At 41.4% G+C, this 26,963-nt stretch overlaps 1 protein-coding gene across 4 annotated transcripts in view; it reads left to right on the top strand.

Moving 5' to 3' along the window:
• The first annotated feature begins 8,698 nt into the window (after positions 1-8,698).
• Positions 8,699-26,963, top strand: part of EIF4ENIF1 (eukaryotic translation initiation factor 4E nuclear import factor 1) — a 42,362-nt gene continuing 24,097 nt past the window's right edge. The window contains exons 1-4 of one of the 4 annotated variants that reach the window (XM_033097726.1): positions 8,699-8,887; positions 9,821-9,943; positions 21,671-21,744; positions 24,000-24,127. In XM_033097726.1, coding sequence (XP_032953617.1) covers positions 9,848-9,943; positions 21,671-21,744; positions 24,000-24,127 — 298 coding nt within the window. In that variant the 5' untranslated portion in view covers positions 8,699-8,887; positions 9,821-9,847. Of the gene's footprint in view, positions 8,888-9,046; positions 9,173-9,196; positions 9,318-9,820; positions 9,944-21,670; positions 21,745-23,999; positions 24,128-26,963 lie in introns of those variants that run through there. The other 3 variants (XM_033097722.1, XM_033097723.1, XM_033097725.1) reach the window with 3 other exon arrangements.

Below are 26,963 nucleotides of genomic sequence, written 5' to 3'. Positions count from 1 at the left end.
AGATAATTCATGAGTTGATAGTTTTTGAAACTGGGTGTTGGATACGTATTACATGTGTTTATAATTTTTCATAATAAAATGTTGGAGGAAATAATAAAAATTCTGGAGGAAACACAGACAATGTGGGGAACAGGAAAAAAGAAAACCCTATAATTAATACCCTCAGAGAAATAAGAGAATATATTATACATAGAATAAAATGAGGATGTTATTTAAAAGAAGAACAAGAAACGGGAGACCCAAAACATTTGAAGGTCGCTGAATATAGTTGAAGAAATTTCCCAGAAATAGAGGAGTGGGGGCGAAATGACAAAATGAAATAAAAAATAAAGAAAAAGTTAGAAAATCAGAGGTTCAATCCAGGGGATCACATATACAACTAGCAGGAATTCCAGAAAGAGAGATGTGAGAGAAAGAGGAAGAATTATCATAGGAATAACAAGAAAGCTTCTCAAAACTAAAGAATACAAATCCTCAGATTAGAGGTTCTCCTGCACTAAGACCAAATGTCAGGGTAGATAAAACACTTTTTCCAATAGGCAAGAAGAAAAAGCCTAAGATATCCCTTGAGCAATTAGAGTAAAATTGGACACTGTCAAAATTAAAAACACCTGGCTTCAAAGACACTATCAAGAAATGGGAGAAAATATTTGCAAACTAGTAAGGGACTTATAGCTAGATTATATTTTTTAAAATTCCTACAACCCAATAAAGAGACAAATAAACTAATTTTTAAATGGACAAAGGATGTGAATAGATGTTTTTCCAAAGATCTATAAATGGCCAATAAGCACATTACAAGACGTTCAACATCATTAGTCATGAGGGAAATGCAAATCAAACGACCATTAGGATGGCTATAACCAAAAAGACAGAAAGATAGTAACTGTCGGTGAGGACACAGAGAAACGGAAACCCTCATACACTGCTGGTGGTAATGTAAAATGGTGCAGACATTAGTTACCATTTGATCCAGCAATTCCACTCCTAGGTATATATCCAAGAGAATTGAAAACAAATGTCTATACAAAAATTTGTATGTGAATGTTCATAGCAGCATTATTTGTAATAGTCAAAAAGTGGAAGCCCAAATGTCCAGCGACTCATGGATGGATAAACGAAATACGGTATATCCATACAATGAAATATTATTTCGCCATAAAAAGAAATGTGGTATTGCTACATGCTAAAACAAGGATGATCCTTGAAAATATTATGCTAAGTGAATGAAGCCAATCACAAAGGACCACATATTGTATAATTCCATTCATATGAAATGTCCAGAAGAGGCAAATCTATGAAGTCAGAAAGTAAACTGGTGGTTGCCAAGCGCTGGGAGGAATGAAGGAAAACAGGTAATGACTACTAACAGATGAGTGACTACTAACATTCTTTTCTGGGTGATAAAAATGTTCTCAAGTTGATTATGGTGATGTTGCATAACTGTGAATATACTAAAAACCAATGAACACTTAAATGGGTGACTTGTGTGGTATGTGAATTATATCTCAAAAAGCTGTTAAAAGAAGAAAAAGAGGAGGAGGAGGTGGAGGAAAAAAAGTAGAAGTAGTAATTATAGGAGAATGTGCTCCAAAAGCCAAGGAAACAAATTAAGAAAATAAAAGGCAATCCAGGCAACAGCGAATTCAACACAAGACAATAGTGAAAAGAAGCAAATCCTAGTACAGATGTGAAAAGAAGTCCCTGGATTAGAACTAGGTATGGACAGCAGGCACAGAGACACCAGATCAGATTAGAGCAGAGCAAAGATGTCTCCAGGAAAAAAAATGTAACGGATGGTTTTACGAGTATGCAAAAAATTAGATAGCCATGTGAGAAATGCTGAAGCATTCAGAAAAAATATTTAGTGATCTGTGTATGAACTACTAGGCAAATGAGAAAATAAGACCATTATTAATTCTCAGAAGAAATGATGGCATACGAAAGGGTTTCAGTACTCTACTTGGTTCAGCAATGACTATGTTATATAAATACTATTAATTTAACGACAAATTACCACATAACCACATTGGTGAGATAAGGGAAGGAAAACTGTGAGCTAAGTAATTACCTCCCTCAAATAACAGTCAACACTTAACGTGTAAAACTAACAAACACAGGTGAAACATAGGTGAAAGAAATATCACCTATAAGGATATTTACTTTTAATTTATAAATAACATCAGAATAAACAGCTAGAAGAATGCAAATTAGAACTGGGGTATGGTGGCTATTGGCTATAAATTTTTTAATTAGTTTTTAATAATAAATTATGTATGTTAATTTGAAAAATCTAAATCAAAAGTATCTTGAAGTTTCTACAGTATTTTGCAACTTCTAACAATGACTAAGAACTGAATGATCCTACTGGAAAAAAAAAAAAAGGCAAGGAAATACAGTACCTAAATTTATGTCTTAAGCCCCAGAATAATTTTCAACAACTTCCAAAAAGCCTTCCCTGCCACCTCCAAGCCTCATACTTTCATGGCACTTAAGAGGGTACCACGCAATCGAAAACGTAGAGATTATATTTAAAATAACACTTATGAAGTGGTTACTCTGTGCCACATATAGTACTAAGCATTTTTCATTAATACCTACTTTTTAATAAAACCACCCCAAAAGGTGGTAGCCATTTCATTTCACAGACGAAGTACCCAAGGTCACACCAGCTATACGGGAGAGCTGGGACTGGTACTCAGGTTCCTAACACCACTCATTCAACAAATACTTACTGTACATCTACAAAGGTTAAAAAGAAATCTGAACAACCTACAAGCATATAAAAACGAAATACTAATCTACTACTCAGCGGGCGGCTTCATTGTGTTTTGCCCAGTTGGCCCCTCTGGGCTCAGGTAGAGAGCCCCTGAGGTCTGTATACACTCCAGGGGTGTATAAACTTTTTTCAACATTTTTCCACCAAGGGCCATATGCGGTAAAATACACAAACAGCCGGGCCACTCACTCGAGGTGAAGTACGTATTGCCTCACCTGGTTTATTTAAGTAAACTAAATATATTTTTGGAATTTGCTACACGCCAATAAAAAATGGATTGCCCGCTGCAGTTCGACCGCTGGCCGCAGTTTTGACACCCCTGCTAGTGACTAGACCCTCCAGATTGGCATCGGGGTAGGCTAATGGGCCTTGCCTGGACTCCGGCACCCGCAACTGCCTGCAGAGTTCTGGACGCTCAAGAGGATGCTGCGCCCCCAGACCCAGGCAACAAGACGCTGACGAGAAGAAGCACCTGACAAAAACCACGCGAGCGCCGCGCTGGGCGAAGAGGGCAGGCCCCGGACGCCGTCCTGCGCGCTCTTTCCGTGTCTCCTCCACTCCCCACCTAGTCCCGTGGGTAGGCAGCATCACCTGCACTTCTAGAAGAGGAGGAAGCGGAGGCTCCCACAACAGAGCCACCCAGCCCAGCTCGGAGGGACATACGCTCGCCGCTGAGCTCCTGGCCGGAGAGGCCGAGGCATTCAGAGGCCGGGGACGATTGGACCGGGCCTCAGACCTAAGGCAGTCAAGCCCTCCGGACTAGAGCCTCCGGGAAGTCTCCACCCGGGCGGGGGGGACACCCACTGGCCTCCAGCGGACCGCGCAGCCCACGTTCGCTCTGCGCTTCCCGCGCCTCAGCACGCAGGTCTTGCGCCAGCCCCGCCCCCGTCTCCACGGCGACGCGGCGTGCGTGAGAGACGCCCCGCCAGGGACTAGAGTTCGCGCAGCCTCAGTCCAACAGGTGACACGCCTGCCCCTGGCAGCGGTTGAAAGCCAGCTGTGCGAGTTAGCCAGCAGGGGTGTGGATAAACGCACCTGTGGAGCAGCCCCACGGAGGTCTCTCTGCCTCCCTGGGCCGCCAGCTTCTCTCTGAGCTCAGCTTCCTATTGCTGCTCTTGGACAAGAGTGGGAGTTGTTTCGAAGCGGATCCCCGAGTTACATGCTTCGCAAGGCAAGCACTAGGGATGAGGTTCCTGTCTGGAGGCCAGCGCTTAGAGTTCTTCCCTCACCTCTAGATTCCCACGTGGGCCTCTCCGGGTTCTCCATGATTCCCCGGTAGTGCGAGCCCACCAGTACGGAGTAGGGCGTGCGCATGCGTGGAACAGGAGCTTGTCAATCTGGACTAGGGGGTGAGATCCGTCGTTCCGCGGCCCCCCGAATTAAAATTATCCTAGGCTGGTATCTTCTCTTAACCCTTCCTTTAAAACTATAATTAATAAGCACTAGTTGTTAGTGAATAGTTGTTAAATTTTAAAATTTGGGTCCATTCTGATCATTTTAAAAAATGGGGTGGGGGAGGATAGGTGAGGCATTTTTTAATACTTTTCTACTGTGCTTTGTAAAACATCGTTTGAAAGCACGTGAGATGTCTGGTGGAGAGACCAAAGGCTAGCATCATGTATATAAATGCTTGAAAGATTTTACGTTAAAAACATGAGCAAAATAACTTGTTGGTTGTCTCAGGAATGGAATCACAGGTTAATTTGTATTTTCGCTCTATTTTCTACGTATGTTAATTTTTGTAATTTAAAAAAGTGTTTAAAAAAGAGGAGTTCCACTTTAGTGGGACACTGGGGCCAATCTTTTACGAACAACTCTTATCTAAAGATATGCGACCAAGAAGCTTTAAAAAATTTAGTGAGTTTCAAAGTCCTAATTAACACTGTAATATTTATTGTAAAATTAGTCTTTCTTATAAGTATTTTATATAAATCATGACATATCCAAGACAATAAATCAATAAGCATGCTTTCTAGATGATTTGCTGGCGCTTTCTTTGTCACATGCATTTACCATCATAATTTAGGAAGGGATGAAAGCCCTTTCCAATTGAGTTATGAAAAGTCCTGTTGAGAAAGATAGGAACATAATAGTACAGAATAGCTAGGGCAGCAGCACTTACATGGTGTCAGGCTGTTTTAAGTACTTCTCATATATAAAATCAAAGATGTAGAGTGCCAGAAGGGGTCTAGGCTCTGAATATAATTTGCTGTGTGATCTTCCGGAAGTCCATTAGTAATTTTCTGATAGTCCTTAATCTGAGTACAAGATAGCACAACTGTGAAACTGTTCATATCCTATTTTCTTGGAACTAAGAATTACCCTTGGAGCAAAACAAACAAACAAAACTGAGTAGGAAAAAGCCCATTTAGAGAAGTACAGGACAGTTGAGTTGTGATTTCAACTTTCTGAGAAGTGGCTGCTCTCAAATTTTCTAGGTTTTTAATATTTTCATTTGCTTCTTTACTGTTCTTGGACTGCTAATTTCCCAACTGACTGAATATTTGAGTTCCCTTAGGCCAAACTTGGAACCAACAATTTGAACCTAAACCAAGATCTTACAAATATTTAGTAAGCAACTAGAATAAATCATTTCTCTTACTCTCTCAAGGGGTTTCCCATACTGGTATTTGAAAGTTGTTAGTTGCAAAAAGGGGCACTTAGAATTCCAAATTATTCCTGCTAAGGAGAATAACATTCAAAAGCTATAATGAAACAAGTGTTTGCAAGGATCTAGCTTTTGCATGGCCTCTTTTAGTATATTATTACCTTTATTCCTAGGTAATAATTGTCTTCTCCTTTCACAAGGACAAATTGAGACTCTGAAAGGTAAGTTGAGAACAAAGTTCTACAAGACATTAAAAGAGCTGGTGCAAGAATACATCCTAACTTGGATAGACCAGAGGGCCCAGGAAATTAGCTCCAAGCCAGGCCAATATCATGATAGTGAATTGCCTTGAGCAGATTTCACATGTGGCTTGTGGTAATTTTAAAGTATGCTCACAAATTCTTTTAACACTCCTCCCATATAAAGGTGTAGTCTAAGTCCCCTCCTCTTGAATATAGGCCAAACTTAGTGACTCCTATGTAAAGAACAGAATGTGGCATGTGGCAGAACAGAGGGACTTCGAGGCTAGGTTAGAAAGTGCAACAATTGACTGACTCTCTTATTCTCTCTGGACACTTGCCTTCGGAATCCAGCCACTATGTTGTGAGGAAGATCAGGCCATAGAGAGGCCCTGTGTAAGTGTTTCAACAGCTCCAGTGTTCCCAACTGACAGCCACCATCAACCACCAAACATGTAAGTGAGCCATTAGATGATCCTAGCCCTCAGCCTTCCACTGCTCTAGATGATGCTGAATGGAGAAGAGACCAGCTGTCCCAGTTAGAACCAGCCCAATTGCAGATTTGGGTGCAAAATAAATGTTGAGTTAAGCCACTGAGTTTTGGGGTGATTTTATACACAGCAGTAGATAACCAGAACAGTGTTTTTAATATGTTATGTCTAATTCCCACTACAAGCTTAGAAAGTAGATACTGCTATCCATTTTTTGACATGGAGTAAACAGGTCCAGAAAAGTGAAATGACTGGCTCAGGTTTGACACCAAGTGGCAGAGATTAGGATTTAAGAGCTTCAAAGAACAGGCATCTCCATTACTCCATAATGGCAAGGAGATTAGACCATTTCTTCAGCATTAGGAAGAACCTGGATTCCAAAAGCAATTTGGTTTTAATAATAACCACCACCATTGTTTGCTCACCTACAACATGTCTCTGTATAGGCTTAAAAAAAATATCCAGCAGCTTTATGGAGGTTGTATAGGGCTTTTTTTTTTTTAATATACCATTAAGGCTTTGACATTTTTTTTTAGATTTTTTTTTATTATTATTATTGGGGAAGGGGAACAGGACTTTATTGGGGGAACAGTGTGTACTTCCAGGACTTTTTTCCAAGTCAAGTTGTTTGTCCTTTCAATCTTAGTTGTGGAGGGTGCTGTTCAGCTTCAAGTTGTCCTTTCAGTCTTAATTGTGAGGGGCACAGCTCACCTCCAGGTCCAGTTGCCGTTTTCTAGTTGCAGGGGGCACAGCCCACCATCCCTTGCGGGAGTCCAATCAGTAACCTTGTGCTTGAGAGGACGCATTCCAGTCCAACCAACTGAGCCATCATCAGGGAGCTCAGTGGCAGCTCAGCTCAAGATGCCGTGTTCAATTTTAGTTGCAAGGTGCTGCCCACCATCCCTTGCGGGACTCGAGGAATTGAACCGGCAACCTTGTGGTTGAGAGCCTGCGCTCCAACCAACTGAGCCATCCGGGAGGCAGCTCAGCTCAAGGTGCCGTGTTCAATCTTAGTTGCAGGGGGCAGAGCCCACCATCCCTTGCGGGACTCGAGGAATTGAACTGGCAACCTTGTGGTTGAGAGCCCACTGGCCCACGTGGGAATCGAACCGGCAGCCTTTGGAGTTCAGAGCATGGAGCTCCAACTGCCTGAGCCACTGGGCCGACCCTGTGTAAGGCTTTTTACCCACCTTTTCTCATTTAATCTTGACAATAGCCCTCTGAGTGGGTTATCATCTTCCTAATTTTACTGATGAGAAAATCAGGGCTAAAAATAAAGGGCCTAATTCTCCACGGCCTATAGGGTAGAGCTGGGATGCAAACTCCTCCAATTTGCAAATGTTTCCCTCTACCTCTTGCCTGCAGAGAACAGATCATTTGTAAGAAACACTTTTTATTCAGTATTATAGAGGAAAAGAAAAACGTTTTCATAATTCTTTTCTCTGTTGTCAAAACTCCAGGAAGGACTAAGTGATAACTCACTGCCCAATCTGATTTCACAAGAAAGTGAAGCTAAAGAAAGTAGTCTCCTTCAAAGAAATGTAGACTTCGATACCCTTTAGCAAGAAAAGCTATGATTCCTTCCACACCTCTGTATCATTTTACACAAACCCTGGGCGGTCCCACTGGGCAAACGAGCTGGTGATAATCCTGCAGAACAGGCTCACAGGTGATCTCGGTCAAACCTTTCCTGACGGCTCCTCTCCCCCCAGCCCCCCTACGCACAGCAGTTACTCTCATTGCTCACAGAGTAGGGATTTAACATTTGCGTTTCTGTGTCCCTGTCAGCCAGAGTCTCGGCACTGGGTACGAAGTGCTTGACGTTCGTTCGCCATCTCATTTTCACCCACACACTTGCACTTTCCCTTCCCATGCAGACTTCTGGTTATGGGCGGCAGGGAACATTTCAATACATTTGTCGCCCTTAGCTCAATCAAAAGCAATCGTGGCAAGTTTGCCTACTAAGGCATCAACGCGTGATCTCGTTTATTCCTCACAGACTTATACAGAGAGACCATTTTAGAAAGGATAAGAGCTAAACTCAGAGATGTCACCAAAATTATACCACTAGTAAAAGAGCTGAGGTTCGAGCCCACACCCGGAAGGCTCAAAAGCCCCCAGGTTCGCCTAACTCATTCGCACTGGTTAGCCCCTGGGTTCGCCGCCAGCTCGAACTGTGCAAACGCAGCCGTCGACACGCTCCCAAGTCGGGCCAAGCCGCGGACCCCGACCCACTTCCCTGCTGCCACCTCCTTCCCAAAAGGAAAGCCTGGCGCGGGCCCCAAGCACAGCCCATCCCGTTCCGCCCCGCCCCGAAGCGCGCGTGGGAACGCGGCATCCTCCCCGGGGCTGCCCACGACGACCGCCTGCGCGCACCAGGGAGGGCTTCCGCCGCCCTCGACCCGGGCTCCTCGCCTCCGCCGCCACCGCCTCCCAGCCACCGCCTTCCCGCTACCGAGCGCACACAGGGGCCAGCGCCCGGGAAGCGCGTCGCGATGTTTCTCTTTTCCGTCCGGCATTGCCGCGGCCACCTCACATCCGGGCGAAGGCGGTGCTGGGGCCCGGGTGCGTGGAGGGAGTTATTAAGGAGGAGGGGGCCAGGGAGGAGGGGCGGAGGGCTGGGCCGCGGTTACGGCGGCTGAAGAGAGACAGCCGGAGCGGTTAGGGGGGCGAGCGTGAAGGCCTCGCGGAGTAGCCCTCGGACCGGCGCGGACGGTGGGGAGGGGAGCGACGGCCGTGGCGAAAGACCGCCAAGCGGCGGAGGCACCGAGTAAGGGGCTGGCTGCGGCGGCGGGGTCTGGGACGCCGCGCGCCAGGGCCCGCAGGGAGAGAAGGGGCGCGGGCGCGCTGCTCCCGGGGTCGCGTGCCTGAGCGCGAGCGCCGGGGCGCGCGCGGGGGGCGGGCAGGGACGCCAGGCCAGCGGGGTGGCGGGCGGGCAGCGGGCTGGCGGGGCCCGAGCCGCCGGAGCGGACGGCGGCGGGCCTGCGCCGGCTCCTGCGCTTAGCGCCCGGGCCGGGGGATTCGGCCTCCCGCTCCCTCCGGCCCGCCTCCCCTCGTGAGTAGCATCCCCGCCCTTCCTCGGAAGGAAGGCGCTGGGTAGGGGCCTGCGCGAGAGGCCGGGGGTTGGGGTCGCGGCCCGGGAAAGCTGAGTTTCGGCGTTCGCTCCTTCCTTGCCACGGGCGCCCCTGACATGGCCACAGGTGCGGCCGGCTGGGCGAGGGGCGCTCGGGCTCCGTCCCCAGACCCTGGCCCCTGGATAACAAGGGGCAGCTGGCGCCGTCCATTGGCAAGTGACAGGCACTGTATTACAGCCCGACTTACCGGATCCCCAGCCCCAACGAGTTTCCCATCTGCCCCCACTCCGGGAAACTTCCCCTCTACTCCCTGAACGGTCCCTATGGGTGGCAACGACTAATCTTGATATCCTTTTGTAGTAAAGCTGCTTAAAGGCTCTCTACCCTAATTTGGGCACCTTCCACTTCTTTCCTTACGTTTTTGATGCTTAGAGCACTTTATTTACTAGAAGAGATAACTACCAGTGGTTTTATTTCCAATTGGGTTCTGGTTTATAGCGTAATTGTAAGGGTTTTTTTTTTTTTTTTAAAGGTAGTCATTTTAAGAGAGAGTTTCAGTTTCTTAAACAGTTAAGACTTCTGAAAAATTATTGTTCTCCGTGACAGTTTTGTGCTGATTTATCTTCCAGGTGCAAAGAATTGTAGACCAAGGAGCCATGGATAGGAGAAGTGTGGGCGAAACAGAAAATGGAGATGCTTTCCTTGACTTGAAGAAGCAGCCGGCCTCGAAATCCCCCCATCGCTATACAAAAGTAGGCTTTGTTACTACTGAAATAGTGTTTCTTTATAAAGGTGGGGAGGTTAGTAACATTGTGTAGGTATTTCATTAGTATTATCTAAAGTGTAGTCTCATTCTGACTTACTAAATGGACTAAATATTAACTAGATTTAGTAAAGCATGGCTTTGAACTTTTTCTTCTAAGTCTGAATACCGAGTTTAAACTAGAATTTGCTTCTAAGTAGTTTTCAGGTGAAGGGAATATCTGCTCAGCTCCCATATGAATTTGTGGACCAGTGTATGTTGGCACACAAATTCTGTAATAGCTGTGTGTGTCTGGTATGTTGTTGACTTACATGCTATAGAGTAAGGATTCCAGCTCTGAGATGGCTCACAAAACCAGTGTCCTCTGTATTGATGTTTCTTTAAGAGGTGAACACCCCAAAGGAATACTCTTTGGTGCATTCTAGGTGCTTGACTGGAGTAACCAGATTTTTTAATTCTGTTTTTTACTTCCAGTTATAAATTAGATGTGGATTCACAAAAGTAAGACTTCAATTATATTTCCCCTAGCTAAAAACCTGTGATTTAGAACTGCTCGGTCTAGATACTTGCTTTTTCCAGGGAGTTGCAAATCACCTCAAGGTCGTATATTTATTGAAGCTATTGTTCCAGTATCTTGTTGACTGTTGAATGTTTCTGAAGAGGTTTGCAGGACTCAGCTGTGAATTCATTCTGGTTCCCTGAAATGTATTGGGCTGGAATACATAAAATGTGCTTGGGACAGTTGACAGGAAGGGTTATGTCCTAGGTGGGCCCATATCTGTCTTTTTTTTAGTATGGAACCAATCAAGGACTCTGGTGTAGTTATTGTCCCTAGTTTCCCAGCATACTGATGGGTTAATATTTTAAAGTCAGGCTTTGTCTGAGTACTGGTACCACTACTCTCACCTACTTGATAAAGTTACTCTTACCTACTTGATAAAGTATCAAATGATGTCAGTAATACTCATTTTCAGCATTAAAAAAAAACTCTCTAGAAGAAAAAGTGTTTTCAGGTGTAAAAGAGTTCTTGGTTAATTGCTGTCTTAACACAATCTGTTTTGGCATCACAGTGAGTTGATAGAAAGCACTTTAGTACTTCATTCATATTTGGTCTTCCCAAATGTAGTTCCCCTCAAACCTGAGAGTGCTTGAGTATTTCACAACTTAAATTCATCACCTGAAATGTTGACAGGTGAATTCTGAATGGAGAAATGCTTATTAAATGAAGGAAAACTGATTTGAACTGCTTTTGTGATTTCAACTCAGCCGGCACCTTTTGAATAAAAGTTCTAACTGGTATTCTCTTTGTAGAGTCCTGGCAGAGAGGCTTTTGAATCACTTTCACACACTGATCTGAAGGTGGCATGTATATATCATACTTAATGTATATCCATCTTTATGCTTAAGTAATTTTTAGAAAGATATTATTGGTCTCTGTTAGGGTAGAACTTATGTATGTCTACAATAAAGATGAAGAATCTCAGTATTGCCCATTTTTGACAGTCCAGCCTCAGAATTCTGCCGTATTTAGATAAATGTGCTTAAAATGGTTAAGAAAGGCGTTTTTTAAGTTAATGACAGCAGACCTTAGATTTAATGGTCTTCACTAACAAATTTAGTTGGAAATAGGTTTACTTTCCGCCCCATTCAACAGAATTTAGTTAATGGCTGGTTTAAGATTGTGTTCAAACAATGTTAGGGTAGTGCTTTCGTATGTATGTTTCTCTACTTTAGTAATTTTATGTGAGACCCTTTCAACTTTTTCTTATCTTCATCAGGGATCTTTGTTCACCAGTTCTCGAGGTGTAATACCTGCTTTTCTATTAGTGATACTATCTTCTGTTTGAACTACACAATAGAAATGCTTTGGATCATCCCATTCAGATCTGTGTGTTTTTTCCTTCAAGTGAACAAATTGATGTTAGATTACAAAATATGCATACTTTGTGCTGTTCCTCCTTTGCTTCTGTATCTTGCCACTGACCCCGTATTAAATGTTGTCACCTGCCAGTTGGACAGGAAATAACAGCAGAGGACACTCAAAACATTCAACTTGATCTTGACTAGAGTTAATCATGCACATTAAATCTAAAGAGTAGATGTTAGATTATCTGAGCTTAATTTCATGTGTGTTCTTCATTAGAGGTGATTTGTTATGAATTGGCACCATTTTAGTCATCATTGTCTGTAGGGATCTTTAAAAGGGGCCACCCTAATTTGTGGCTGATAGTTGATCAGTGGTACAGCCATATTTATGTCTTTTCTTTAACACCATTAAGAAGGTAGACAAGCAATTGAAGTGGACTGATTTGAGTAATCCTCTTAGCCTTCTCGTAGAGAATCAGTTGCAAGACATGAAGTCAAGCCTCTGAGAAAAGAGTAACTTATTTAAATCCTAGGTTGAAATCAGCAGTCAGATGATCGGTTTTTCCTATACAGAGGTTTCATTTGACAGCTTCATAGGTTTCTTTCATAAACTGAGTTGAGTAGTCACCTCTAACAGGCATGATTTCTGTGACACATTTAGCTAAAACTTCTTAAGCTAGTATAAAAATAAAGATACCTGTTTATATTGGGGAAGGCCAAATTATGGTATGAAAAATCATTATAAAATCTTAATGCTTCAGCTGTCCAGAAAATCTAGCTCCCTGGAAGTTCTTAGAGGGGGCTGGCCGTCAACACCATAGATACTGTCTTCTGACTGCACTTCCCTCCGTGTTCCAATTCTAAGTCATCTTGAAAAGTTAAGATTCAGGGCCTTGCCATCATGAGTGTCCTTTCCTATTCACTCATGGTGGGAACTTCTACATGAGTCAATCATTTCACAATTGGAACCTTTAACATAGAAATTTATAGGCAGGGCCTTTGATTTAGGAAAGGGTGCTATGAGAGGAGGCCAACTTAGGGGAAGCCTGCCCAATGACGTGGCAGTTTGGCTTAGGGTTCTCAGTTGTCTCACTGGACAGGGACACAACACTGAGTGACAGAGTTGCTGGGAGAGATTGTGCACCTTCCTTTGTCCTCTCAAGAGAAGCAGAGGAGAGGAGGCGAAGGGGCTGTTGAATCCTGCCTAGTTTAGGATCCCCCACTTTACCTCTTACTTAACCTGTGTGGCCTTCAGCCATATACTTAGCTTCTCTGAATCTCATTCTTTTCCTCTGTAAAATCCAGGTGGAATAGTATCGACCTCATGAGTTTTGTGGGGAATAAATGAGAAAATACATGTCTAGTGCTTAGAAAAGTGTCTGGCACACAATAAGTATTGAAAATTGCTTAAGGCCTAATAAGGGTATAAGGTTAGGGGGAGATACTAAAAGTTACCTCCTTTAGATACCAATTTTAGATCAAGTTGCTTATTTTCTAAATGTCATGGTGACCATCTCCATTTTAATATGAAACCGGAAAGCCCTATTAAAGATGTCATTCCAGCAACCCTTAAAAGGATTTTCTTGTTTTCTTCTAGTATTTTTCTACCTGCTTACTTAACATTTTATATTGCTTTGTTATCAGTTGTATAAACACATTTAAAAGTCAAGGTTTATTTTTATAAACCTTGGCATTGGCCAGATCAACAGAAAAAAACACTTTCCTTTTTTTTTTTTCCCACTTCCCTTCTTAGTTTCAAATAAATCCTTTCCATAGAAGAAGGTATTTGTGTCAAGTCAGCCACCATTAGATGCTTGGGTGAATCCAGGTGCTAAATCCTGCTTATCACTTCTGCAGGATCCAGTTTAAATCCTGACTTGCCTGAACTGTTCTAAATGGTGCCCCCTTTAGCAACAAACCTCACAAATGGGGGGATGGTGGAATGTATCCCATGAGTCCCCTATGTTGTTAGTTCACCACTGCGTTGGCTGTCATGTATGGATACTATTATCCCATTGTGATTCTATTTTTAAAAGCTTTCTAATCCTGTCAGAAAAGTCATGTAAGTCGCTAGAATGAAATATCAGGTTAGTCAGCAACTATCTTGAGAGTCTGATGGGCTAAGCCCAGTGCTAGAGGGTGTGTGGAGGGTAGGGACTGGCAGAGGAGGTCAAAGGCAGACCCAACCTGAACGCTGCCCCAGGGAGAGTGGCCTTCTTTAGGAGGACACTGGCTCACTTCTAGAGTGTTTGACCATTGGCAATGAAATAAAACCTGGGTTTTTTACAAAATATTTAGATTACTACCATGTTTCCCCAAAAATAAGACCTAACCAGAAAATAAGCCCTACCATGATTTTTCGGGATGACATCCCCTGAACATAAGCCCTAATGTGTCTTTTGGAGCAAAAATTAATATAAGATCCGGTCTTACTGGGAAACATGGTGATAAAAAAAATTGAGTTTTCTACTCTTTCATCTCTTATAAGTGACTTGTATGCAATTCTTCTATAAGGTCAGAATGTCATTAGAATGCATAGCTGCTTCTGCATGGGATTGCTGCAGGAAAAAACTGGATGAAGATTTTAACCACTGTTGTTTTGGCCTTATACTCAGTGCTCATTTGCTCTCTGATGTTGACCACTAAAAGTGGGTGTCCATATTAATGATTCCCAAATATGTAGATTGTTCTCAGGGGCTTGACATTTTCTTTAAGGGAGGCTGCTAAAACTAAGAAAATGTGTTTATACTTCCTTGGGTGTGTGGCTCTCAGGCAATTAGCAGCTTGTTCTTGCCTGGTCAGATTTAAATACCCTGTGAAAAAAGTAAGGTCTCAGATGTTAACACTTGTCTAGATGATAATTTTAGCGAATTTGTCCATAATCAGTAAGTTCCTGTAGGTTCTTAGGATTCTACGAAAGAGTAATCTTACATTCCCTCCTGAAGTACTCATAAGGAGGGAGCACTGCCAATTCATATTGGGCACTTTACAAGTATTTTTCCTTTAGCTAAAGTTGAAGGTTTTCTTTGAAAATATCCCAAAGGGTTTCTTTCCAGGAATAATTGCTGTTAAGGGCACTTGATGAGATGGTAAGTTTAAGAACACTTCTCTTGAAAGTCTGGGGAGCCTTGGGGCCAGGGACAAGAGTGATCTGTCTGCTCAACTCTAAGCCTCACACACAGGAAATGTTCTGTGCAAGGTATGAAGAGAACAAACTTCGTATTGACTTAGCTCTTGGTCTCTCTCCTCCCTAAAGTGGGGGGGTCCTCTCAAGCTGGGATACCATATTATGCAACTTAAGACTTTGCTGGGAGTTAACAGATTTAGCTCTCTCAACCCTATGAAGAGGCTTTCTCTCATTTTTCCCTAAATGTCCAGGTGGACATTGAGTCACATGTTGAGAAACATAATCGGGATCGGTTTAAAGCACTACTTCCTAACCTCTTGGGGGTCTGTTGGAGATCTTTTGAAGGTATGAACAATCACTGCAGAAATAGCACAAATGCATACTTTTGTATATGGTTTCCTTGAGACCATAAAACTGGTTTAAGAAGCCCTGCTCTCAAGAACAGTAAGTGTAGTTTTACCGGGATGTTTCATGTTATTCCCAGCAGCTTTCACAGTCCAAGAATTATTTTCCCAGTTCTCAGCGTATTATTGAGGAAAGTGACTCTCCCTCCTCTCTAGAAAGGTGGGCTGTGTTTTAGCCATTGCACTTAGCGGTATATCCTACCACAAATCATGCTGCTGGCATTATAATGCCAGTGTGCAATTGGCTCCTTGCTCTGCCTTGTGTCCCCACAGGCCTGTCAGGTTTGTATAGTCAGTCACTTGAGCACTTACTCACATCTAGTATATGCCAAGCATGTAAAGTCACTGAAGAAAACTGGAATTCTATGGAAGGGAAAGTTAACACATTTTTACCAACCTGAGCAACTCTTTTGTATCTGAGAATGGTTGGCATTTATCAGCCTGCGATTAGAGCAATCAGTCTGTAAGAAGTGAAGTTAAACAAAACATTAACCTTTGATGACTGAACCTCTTAGGTTAATTTACTTAAAACTGTTTTTTGAGATATAATTTACATAAAATTCACCCGTTAAAGTTGATCATTCAGTGGTTTTTAATAAAGTCACAAAGTTACACGACCATCACTACTATCTTAATTCCAGAACATTTTCATCACCCCAAACAGAAACTCTGACCCATTAGCAGTCACTCCCCACTAGACCCTTCCCATAGCCCCTGGCAGCCATTAAGTCTACTTTTTGACTCTGGATTTACTTGTTCTGAACATTACACATAAATAGAATCATATGTGGCCTTTTGTGTCTGGTTTCTTTCACTTAACATAATGTTTTCAAGAATCATGTTGTAGCATGTATCAGTACGTAGTACTCCTTTTTATTGCCAAGTGACACTCCATTGTACGGGTTTTCCACATTTTGGCTATTGTATTTTTGTTTGTTTTTTTAAAGATTTTATTAGGGAAGGGGTATAGGACTTTATTGGGGAACTGTGTGTACTTCCAGGATTTCTTTCCAAGTCAAGTTGTTGTCCTTTCAGTCGTAGTTGTGGAGGGCGCAGTTCAGCTCCAGGTCTAGTTGCCATTGTTAGTTGCAGAGGACGGAGCCCACCATCCCTTGCGGGAGCAAGGAATTGAACCAGCAACCTTGTGGTTGAGAGCCTGCGCTCCAACCAACTGAGCCATCCGGGAGGCAGCTCAGCTCAAGGTGCCGTGTTCAATCTTAGTTGCAGGGGGCAGAGCCCACCATCCCTTGCGGGACTCGAGGAATTGAACCCGCAACCTTGTGGTTGAGAGCCCACTGGCTCATGTGGGAATCGAACCAGCAGCCTTCGGAGTTAAGAGCATGGAGCTCCAACCGCCTGAGCCACTGGGCCAGTCCATAACTGTTTAACTTTTTAAGGAACTGCCACTGTTTTCCACAGCAGCTGCACCATTTTACGTTCCCATCAGCATTGTTAGGGTTCCAATTTCTCCACATCCTTGCCAGTACTTAATTTTCCTTTTTTTAAAATAGCCATCCTAGTAGAGGTGAGGTGGTATCTCACTGTGGTTTTGACTTGCATTTTCCTAATGACTAATGATGTTGAACATCTTCCATGTGCTTGTTGGCCATTTGTGTATCTTCTTTGGAGAAAAATCTATTGAAATCTTTTACCTGTTTTTAAATTGGGTTGTCTTTTTGTTGTTGAGTTGTATGAGTTCTCTCTATATTCTGGATATTAGACCCTTATCAGATACAGTAGCCTCACCCCCCACCCTTTATCTGCGGAAGATACAGTGGATGCCTGAAACCACAGATAGTACCAAACCCTACATATACTATGTTTTTTCCTGTACACACATACTTATGATAAAGTTTAATTTATAAATTAGGCACAGTAAGAAATTAACAATAATAATAAAATAGAACAATTATAACATGTAATAAAAGTTATATGAATGTGGTGTCTGTCAAAATATTTTATCATGCTGTATGAACAGTATGGATATGCTGGACAGAGATAAGGAATGTCCTAGGCAGGATGAAGCGGGATGGCTCAAGATTTCATCATGCTACTCAGAATAGTGTGCAGTTTAAAACTTATGAATTGTTTATTTATAGAATTTTCCATTTAATATTTTCAGACCACGGTTGACTAGGGGTTACTGAAACCACAGAAAGTGAAACCGTGCGTAAGGGGGCACTACGGCATATGATTTGTTTATTTTTTCTTATTCTAGGGGTTGTCTTTTCATTTTCTTAATAGTGTCAGAGTTTCTAAATTTGAAGTCCAATTATCTGTTTTTTTCTTTGGTGCTTGTGCTTTCAGTCTCATAGCCAAGAAACATTGCTTAATCCAAGGTCATGAAGATTTACACCTATGTTTTCTCCTAAGAATTTCATAGTTATAGCTCTTATATTTAGGTCTTTGATACATTTTGAGTTAATTTTTGTATATAGTTAAAAAAAAAACTTTATTTTTTAGAACAGCTTTAGATTTACAGGAAAAACTAGGAACATAGTAAGAGAGTTCCTATATACTCCTTACCCAGTATCCCTATTATTAATGTATTGGTGTGGTACATTTGTTACAATTAATGTTGATACATTGTTATTAACTAAAGTCCCCACTTTGTTCACATTTCCTTAGTTTTTTTCTTTCTTTTCCCTCCCTTCTTCCACCTCCCCCCCACACTCCGGTCCAAGCCGTTGTTTCTCAGTCTAGTTGTGTAGGACACAGCTCCCTGGCCCATGCTGGTATTATGAGCCTTGTGCTCCCCCCTCGGAGGTCACCACGATGACTGCCGGCCACTCATGCTGGCTGCCGGCTACTCCGCTCACAGCAGCACATGGAGCAGCAGCCCAGCTCCCGGGAGAGCTGTTGTTCACAATCTTAGCTGTAGAGGGCGCAGCTCACTGGCCCATGTGGGAATCAAACCCGTGACCTCAGCTGGAGCATGGCGCTCCAATCAACCACCTGAGCCACCGGGCTGGCCCACATTTCCTTAGTTTTAAACTAAACACACTTTTTCTGTTCCAGGATTCCATCCAGGGTGCCATATTACGTTAGTTGTCATCTCTCTTTAATCGCCTCATTTCCCTTTTTGTAAGGCTATTACCTTTGTTAAAATACTTTTTTGATCCCCACAAATAGAACATTTACTACTACTACATGTTTTGTGGCTGAGTTAAAATGTTAATCTTTCCCAGTTGACTCCTAAATAGGTAAAATCGGAGTTTAAGCAAAAAGCTGTAGTAAAGAGGGAATACCTATTACTTGGACTCCCTATTATCTTTTGGGGTTAAACATTTCAAATAATGCCTCATTGTTTAGAAACCTGTGTATTGAGAATATATATATTTAAGTATGAAATATATTGCCCTTGGTTTATACCGTGTTTCCTCGAAAATGAGACGTAGCCGGACCATCAGCTCTAATGCGTCTTTTGGAGCAAAAATTAATATGAAACCCGGTCTTATTTTGCTGTAATATAAAATCGGGTCTTAATGTAATATAAGACTGGGTCTTACATTAATTTTTGCTGCAAAAGACGCATTAGAGCTGATGGTCCGGCTAGGTCTCATTTTCGGGGAAACGGTAGTAAATTGGGTTCTTAGTTTAGCATTTGGATTTGAGGATGGTGAAGTAAGGGAATATGTAATAATCTCTGGGTTGCTTCTAATAGCAGAAAATGGCTTTGCAATCTTTTTTCCATAGTGTATGTATAAGTACGTATTTGTAATATTGCAAGGTCTTCCCTGTTTCTACTGGAAAATGTTTTAAGCTCTCCTGTCCTTAGGATTTCTGTATTGTAATATTTGCTATTATCAAAACCATTTACTATTGGTCCATCTGCCTCACTCCTGCTTCTCCCACCACCAAATTTGTGTCACCCCTGCACCTCTTACTATGTTGCCCTGAAGATTTCACTGGACTCTCATCTTCACTGGCGGTTTGCAGGTGGTATGCCAGTGCTTTGACAGTTATTTTCAGAATTTTGAGCAGTGTTGAGACATTTTCTTATATTTGAAATTCTGTTCATTTCAGACTTCTACATTTTTCTAGATATTTCTATCCAAAAAAATAAGACATAATTATAAATAAATCCTAAATAAATGAGAATGCCTGATATTTAGGTTTTAAAACTAAAATGTTATTTGGTCCTAGTGCATTTTGAGGTCATGGAGAAAACATTTGATGCTTCAGGTGTCTAAAGACACTGAGTGAATTCATGACATGCTTATGTGGAATGTTTCCTGTAGGCTGAGAGAGTACATCTATCCCTCCATAGTTACCCCAAAACATGGGAAGCAGTGGTTGAAAAGACAAGCAAGCATTCTATTGTCAGGCATGAGATTGGGGGTTATCGCAGAAGTCACAGCACGATGGTATATGCTTTTTGCAAGGCAGTTGTATCATTTTACTGGTACTAAAAGTTTGGGAATTGCTTTTTTCCCTTTATTATGAAAGTGTTTAAATGTATATAAAAGTGATGCAATAGTATTTGAGTATATGCATGTATATGAGCAGATATATTAGTGTGTGTGTGTATATATATGTACACACACACATACACACACAGTCATACATAAATGCACATATATCCTAGTTCTGCTGAAAGGGCCTAGAAGCAAATGAGGATACCCAGTTTCCAGACCTTGGTTTCCTATATCATTCCACTTAAAGGAACTAGAATTTCTCAGAAAAATGGCCAACTCTGGGTCTAGGACAGGATTGGTACAAGGTAAGACAGAAAGTGAAAAATGATGAGGTATGTCAAAAGGACGCAGGAGCCAGCTTGAAGAGGCTCCCAATTTGAGCACCAAAATAATTAAGGACATTAATAAATTATAGACCATTGGAAAAACTAGGAATCTGTGAGCCTTTGCCAATAATAAATAGGTTAATGGCGAGAATGGAGGATTTGTATTTAGAGTGGAATGCCAGGTGCTGACTGGTAAATGTGGAAGAGGCCTACAGTTGGAAAATCAAGATTGGTTTGGGCAAGAATCATCAATAGATGCTAAATTTGGAGAAATTTTGATGAAGACTGGGACATTTGGATCATTTTAAAGTGTCTCCCTACAGATTGCATACTAATTGCAAGAGGGAAAGTAGTAACTGAACAGTATAGAACCGTTTCTATACTGTTCAGTTACTACTTTCCCTCTTGCAATTAGTATCACCTTGACCAGTTGATCAAAATTAATCATTATTAGTAAGGGACAAATGGCCATCATGGGCATCCAAAGGTGATGATGCTATGAGATGGACACAGCATCTCTTAGGTCAGTATTCTGCTCCAGGGATGCTTAGTCCCAATCTAATCATCAGAAAACATTAGACAAACCCATAATGAACAAAGTTCTCCTAAAATACATTTCTGTATTGTTCAGAAGTGTCCGTGTCATTGAAGACAAAAGAAGCTGTAGAGATGTTCCAGATTAGAGACTAAAGAGATGCAACAACCAATATCTGATTCTAGGCTGGATCTTGTGTAGGAGGCTGAAAAGATATGGAGGATATTATTGAGTCAACTGACAATATTGGTATCTGGAGGGGTAGATTAAAGTTTCTTGATAAGTGGTTATATGAAACTGACAGTTGTCAACCAGGTTCTGAGAAGTAAGCCCTTATGCCCTAAGGCGTCCATTCTGTAATGGATCTGCTTCTCTCCTATGCATCTAAAATTATACTGGCCAAGTGTAATCCTTGGGAGAATGGAAAAATAGTCACTCAAATCATTTTTTGTAGGGCTTAATTCTCTGAAGGGGCTAGATAAGAGGCTGTGAAAGAATATCCTCATTTTTAGGAAATAGGCATTGAAGTATTTAGGGGTGAAGGAATGACATACAGTCTTCTCTTAAATGGTTCAAAAAAATTACATATAGCGAGTCCAAATGCTAAAGCAAATAGGGGAAAATGTTAACAGGCAAATCAGATAAATAGTATATGGGTGCTTTTTTCCCTTGCAACTTTATATTTAAAAAACTATCTCCTTATAAATTGGTATCTGATGCATTTAAGAGTAACATTAGCTGGATGTTTTACGTAAGCCTGAAGCTTTCATGCCTTAATGAGCACTCAGTGTTGTGGAATATACTACTGGACAGCAATTTATGAGAGAATGTCTTAGCAAGAAGCTAATCACTGTTAATTGCCAGTTGTGTTAGAGCGTCTTGTAAGAACCTCGAACTGACTCCAGTACTTTCTGGAATAAGTCAAGGTATAAATAAATAAGAACTGTGTGAAATGCTTAAGGTAGACAATTACTAAAAGCAAAAATAAGTTGAAAGTGTGTGAAATACTCTTCACAATCATATTTGATTTCTCTTTCTAGGAGGAGCTTTTGGATATAAAAGAACGCCCTCATTCCAAACAAAGGCCTTCATGCCTCTCTGAAAAATACGACAGGTAGGGTGGGTGCTTCTATTCACCTTTTTATTACATCAAACTTGGTAAATTAGGAATTGTATTGTTTTGGAGCTTTTTAGTAGAATTATGAGTGGTGAGATTTCAGGGGTATTGACATTGGGCTTCAGCATAAATACATGAACATGGCTAGCATCTTATTGTATTGTCTTCATCAGTTTTATTATTAATTAGCTTTAAACCATCGATTCAAAGATTTGAGCTACAAGGGACTCTGAGGCCAACTAAACCAATTCACTTTCAACTAACTAGTGAAGAAACTAAAACTAGAACATGACTTGGGCAAAGGCACATAGTCAGAAAGCAGAATTAAGACTTGAACACGTGAGTCCTCACTGAGGTCTTTTCTCTCTCCCAGTGGTTTTTGCACTGCTTTCAGCGTCCTTCCTCAAGGGTCTGCCCAGGTAGGGTGATCAGAAGGTCTCTGAGCCGTTTATCTGTGTCCCCTTCCCCCCACCCCCGGAACTCCCCGAAACAACTCATCCAAATTAGCCCTTTGGCATCTTGGGCTCCTTCCTAAGAAGTGGAAGGCTTTGGTTTGAGAAGACTATAGCTAAAAATGGTCTGTAAATCTCTTACAATAACCCTACATTGCACTTCTTACAGTCACCTTAAGACTTAAAGGTCACTTCTTAAATACAGTAGTATCTCGGTTTTCGAACATCTCCATTGACGAACATTTCGGTTTACAAACGCCATAAACTCAGAAATAAATGCTTCGGTTTTTGAACACGCCTTGGAAGTCGAACATGTCACGCAGCTTCCACTGAGTGCAAGATCTTGAGGCCTAGCTGTTGGCTGTTTTTGAATATTTCAGAACTCGAATGGTCTTCCGGAACGGATTACGTTCGAAAACCTAGGTACCACTGTATCAAGGTAGGAAGTTCATATTGGCCCACATTTTCAGCATATAAAGCACCTATTGTGTTTAATGTCTTGGTTGAATAGGACATACTCTTTATTTTGTATATGGACTGTTCAGAAGGTTGCTAAATCTGGACTCCTCACCACTTGCCCCTGAAAGTGATACTTGAATAATGGCTATTCCAATTGGTTAAGATTTTTTGGTAAGTCTCAGATAGCCTGAGGGTTTTGTTTTGTTTTTCATTAAAGCTGTAAAGCTTTTTTTATGCCTCAAGTTGAATTTTTTTTTGGCATAACTATTTCTTCTTGGCATAAAATAAAGTTTTGTGGGCACACATATTCCTTTTATTCTGAAGTGGAGACATTGTGCCTAGTAATAGTAACGAACATAGAGCTAGAGGAAAGAGCTGCCCATTCTGCTGTTTCTCTCCTCTCAGAATTAAAATTTGTTGGGTTCTTAAACTCCAAGCAGTTCCTACAACCAGACGAGGTAATATGTCCTTTATTGTGGGGTGTTTGAGACTAAGAGGTTGACTCACTTAGTCAAGAAATGTTCAGTTCCTGCCATGTGGCAAATACTGTGCCAGGTGCTATCAAGTACTGCCTGCATGGAACATCAGTCTGTGGGAGGATACAGTCAAATATAAGAGTTTATGAAAGACAGGTACAGAGTTCAGTGCAGCCTGGTCTGATCCAGAGTTGGGGAAGTGCTTTCTGCAGAAGACTAAAGTGCATAGCTCAGTAACTTTCCAGGATGTCCCCGGTGGTGATGGCGGAGCTACAGTTCGGTCCCACAAGCTCCAAAGCTGCTCTGCACACTGTACTATCTGTCCCACCCACCCCCACCCCATCATTAGAGAAGGAGAAACAAAATAAAACCCAAACCACACATTTTAAGTTCATAAGAGCTGTCTATCTTGCTTATGGGAAAAACTGAGACTGCGTAGGAATTCTAGAAAAATACACACCAAGCATTCCCGGAGTTACTTCTAGTGAGAGGATTAAGGGATTTTTCCCTCCCTTACACTAATTTTTAGTAAACTGAGTAGTCAGTGTTTATGGAGCCATCTTCTTTGTGTAGGACAGGTATAGTTACTTTAATCCATATGCACCCCAAGGTTTGTGGTCTGAATGTTTCATTTATACACAGAGCACTGGTTTTCAAGTGACTACTGGTGTTATGTGAACAACAACAAAGTATTACTGAATTAATAGTTGCTTTTGTTTTCATCTTAAAAGAGAGAACTATTCTGATGGCAACCGTGAAGTTTTATTTTGGAAAGGATTTCCGTAACTTGAAGAAGTTCAGAAATTAGACTACGTATGTAGTTCATGGGTGCAAGTGCTAACTGTTGGTACCCTTTGACTTATAGTGATGGCGTCTGGGACCCCGAGAAGTGGCATGCCTCTCTTTACCCAGCTTCAGGACGGAGCTCACCAGTGGAAAGTGTGAAGAAAGAGTTGGATACAGACCGGCCTTCCCTGGTGCGCAGGATAGTAGGTGAGCACGCTGTCACTCAGAAGTGGAGGGAGCAGTTTTGCAGACAATGCTCTTTGCTGCGGCTTCATTCTTACCTGCGAGAGCTTTATGCATTGGAGCAAAGTATCTTTATCGGGAAACTGATTTACCAATTGGATTTTTCCTGATTAGCTGAGTAAAATTATAGCCTTCCTGTATAGCAGAGGCAAGTAGACTGTATTAGGCTGTGTGCTTTTGAATTAAAAGTACTGATGTCGCTCATTGACATGGATAACAGAGTTAGATGTGGAGCATAAAGTTAGTAGGGAGCATAAAGTTGTACTGGAAATCCGGTTATGCTTAGTCTCGTGTGAGACTCGTCCTCAGGTATAAATCAGTTCTGGCAATTCTTAATTTGTAATGGATTGTGATCTGAATGTAGGGTGTAGATATAATTTGAGACTGGAGTACAACTTGATCTTCCATACCTCTACCCTTTTAAACTAGAAAAGATACTGAAGAGTGAAATGGGGTCCTGGCAATACAAAAACTAGTCAAGGAACTTATTGCAAGAGGAACTCCTTTTGAGATAGGAAGACAATCCATCATAAATTTGGAACTGAGCGAAGAAGATAGGAGTGACGCTAGTTTGAGCTGTAAGATATTTCTACACAGACTCTATTAGTACACTTAGTTCAGTAATGTCCCTCAAACAAGGAATTTATTCTAACAATCATTAAAGATGTGCCACAGACTTCATTAAAATGATGAAAACTTAGAAGCAACCTAAATGTCCAGCAGTAGAAATAGGTTGAGTATGTATGAGTACTACATTGTTCATCTATAAAAATATGTTGGAGATGTGTTTACCAAGTTATATATAACTGTCCATGTTATATCTTGTTTTGGAAAAAACTGAGACACTGCATGGAAATTCTGGAAAAGCACACATCGAAACATTTCAGGAACTGTTTCTGGTGAGAAGATTACAAGGTTTCTCTCACTTGGACTTACCTTCAGTTTTCTGATTTTTCTAGGAAGAATTTTTATGTGTTGACGTGTATTTTTCTTACACTTTTATTGAAATATAATTGCCATACAATAGACTACATCAAGTGTACCATTTAAAGTTTTGACATGTATACACACGTGAAGCCATTACCACAATCAAAGTAATAAGCGTTTCCATCACCCCCAAAACTTTCCTAAGTACTCCTCCTGTGAATCTCCTCCTCACACTTCCCCCCCAGACAGGCACTGATCTTCCTGTCACTACACATTAGTTTGCATTTCCTAGAACTTAATATAAATGGAATTATATGGCGTGCACTCTTTAGGTAGCTCAGAATAGTTGTTTTAAGATTCATTCATGGTGTCAGATGTATAAATAGTTCCTTTTTGTTGCCCAGTAGTATTCCATTGTATGAATTTGCCACGGTTTGTTCTCTGTTGATGGACATTTGGGTTTCCAGTTTTTGACTGTTAACCAAAACTATGAATATTCATGTACCAGTCTCTATATGGACACATGCTTTCTTGTCTCTTGGGTAAACATCTAAAAGTAGAATGGCTGGGTCCTATAGTAGATGTATGTTTAACGTTTTGAGTAACTGCCATGCCATTTTCCAAAGTGGTTATACCATTTTACAGCAGTGTATGAGAGTTCCATTTGCCCCACATCCTCCTCAGTACTTGAAATGGTCAGTCTTTTTGATTTTAGCATTTAGCAGGTGTGTAGTGGTATCACATTATGGTTTAATTTGCACTTCCCTAATGAGTAATGATGTTGAATATTTTTTCATATGCTTATTGATCATCCATGTATCCTCTCTGGCAAAGTATCCGTTCAAACCATTTGTCCATTTTTTTAACTGGATTGTTTTTTGAATTTTTAATAAGAGCTTTTGTATGTATTGGATACAGGCCGTTTATCAGATAAATGCTTTGAAATATTTTTTCCCAATCTATGGCTTATTTTTGCATTCTCTGAACAATACACCAGATTCTTGAATAACATCATTTCATTCAGCATCATTTCATTATAACGTTGATGAGATGCCCTAGGAACTTAACTTTTGTTTATATCAGTTAGCCTCTGGTAAAACTGGTTTAATTATACATCGTTCGACTTAAAAGTCACAGAACCTATCAGTGACATTAAGTGAGGACTTAACTACCATGTTTCCCCGAAACTAAGACCGGGTATTATATTAATTTTTGCTTCAAAAGACGCATTAGGGCTTATGTTCAGGGGATATCATCCTAAAAAATCATGCTAGGGCTTATTTTCCGGTTAGGTCTTATTTTCGGTGAAACACGGTATATCTGTCAAAGAGCAGAAGTTTTAAATTTTGATCAAGCCCAGTTTATCATTTTTTAAAAGGGATTATGCTCTTGCTGTGTCGTGCCTGAGAAAACTTTGCTTAACCCAGTGTCACAAAGATTTCCTCCTGTGTTTTCTTCTAGAAATTTTATAGTTTAAGGTTTTGCATTTAGATCTATGATCCATTTTGAATTAATTTTTGTGTATAGCACCAGATGTGGATTCGGGTTTATTTGTTTGTATATGGATATCCAACTGTTCAACACCATTTGGTTGCTTTTTTCTGTTTATTTTTTTTTGGGGGGGGGTTGGTGGAGGGGAACAGGACTTTATTGGGGAACAGTGTGTATGTACTTCCAGGGTTTTTTCCAATTCAAGTTGTTGTCCTTTCAGTCGTTTTGTGGAGGGCACAGCTCAGCTCCTGGTCCAGTTGCCATTGTTAGTTGCAGGGGGCACAGCCCACCACCCCTTGTGGGAGTCGAACTGGGCAACCTTGTGGTTGAGAGGACGCGCTCCAACCAACTGAGCCATCCAGGAGCTCAGCGGCAGCTCAGT

This window comes from Rhinolophus ferrumequinum, chromosome 25 (assembly GCF_004115265.2).
Source record: "Rhinolophus ferrumequinum isolate MPI-CBG mRhiFer1 chromosome 25, mRhiFer1_v1.p, whole genome shotgun sequence".
NCBI classification, from domain to species: domain Eukaryota; kingdom Metazoa; phylum Chordata; class Mammalia; order Chiroptera; family Rhinolophidae; genus Rhinolophus; species Rhinolophus ferrumequinum.
Note: the sequence above shows the minus strand (reverse complement) of the source record. Positions and strands in the feature narration are given on the sequence as shown.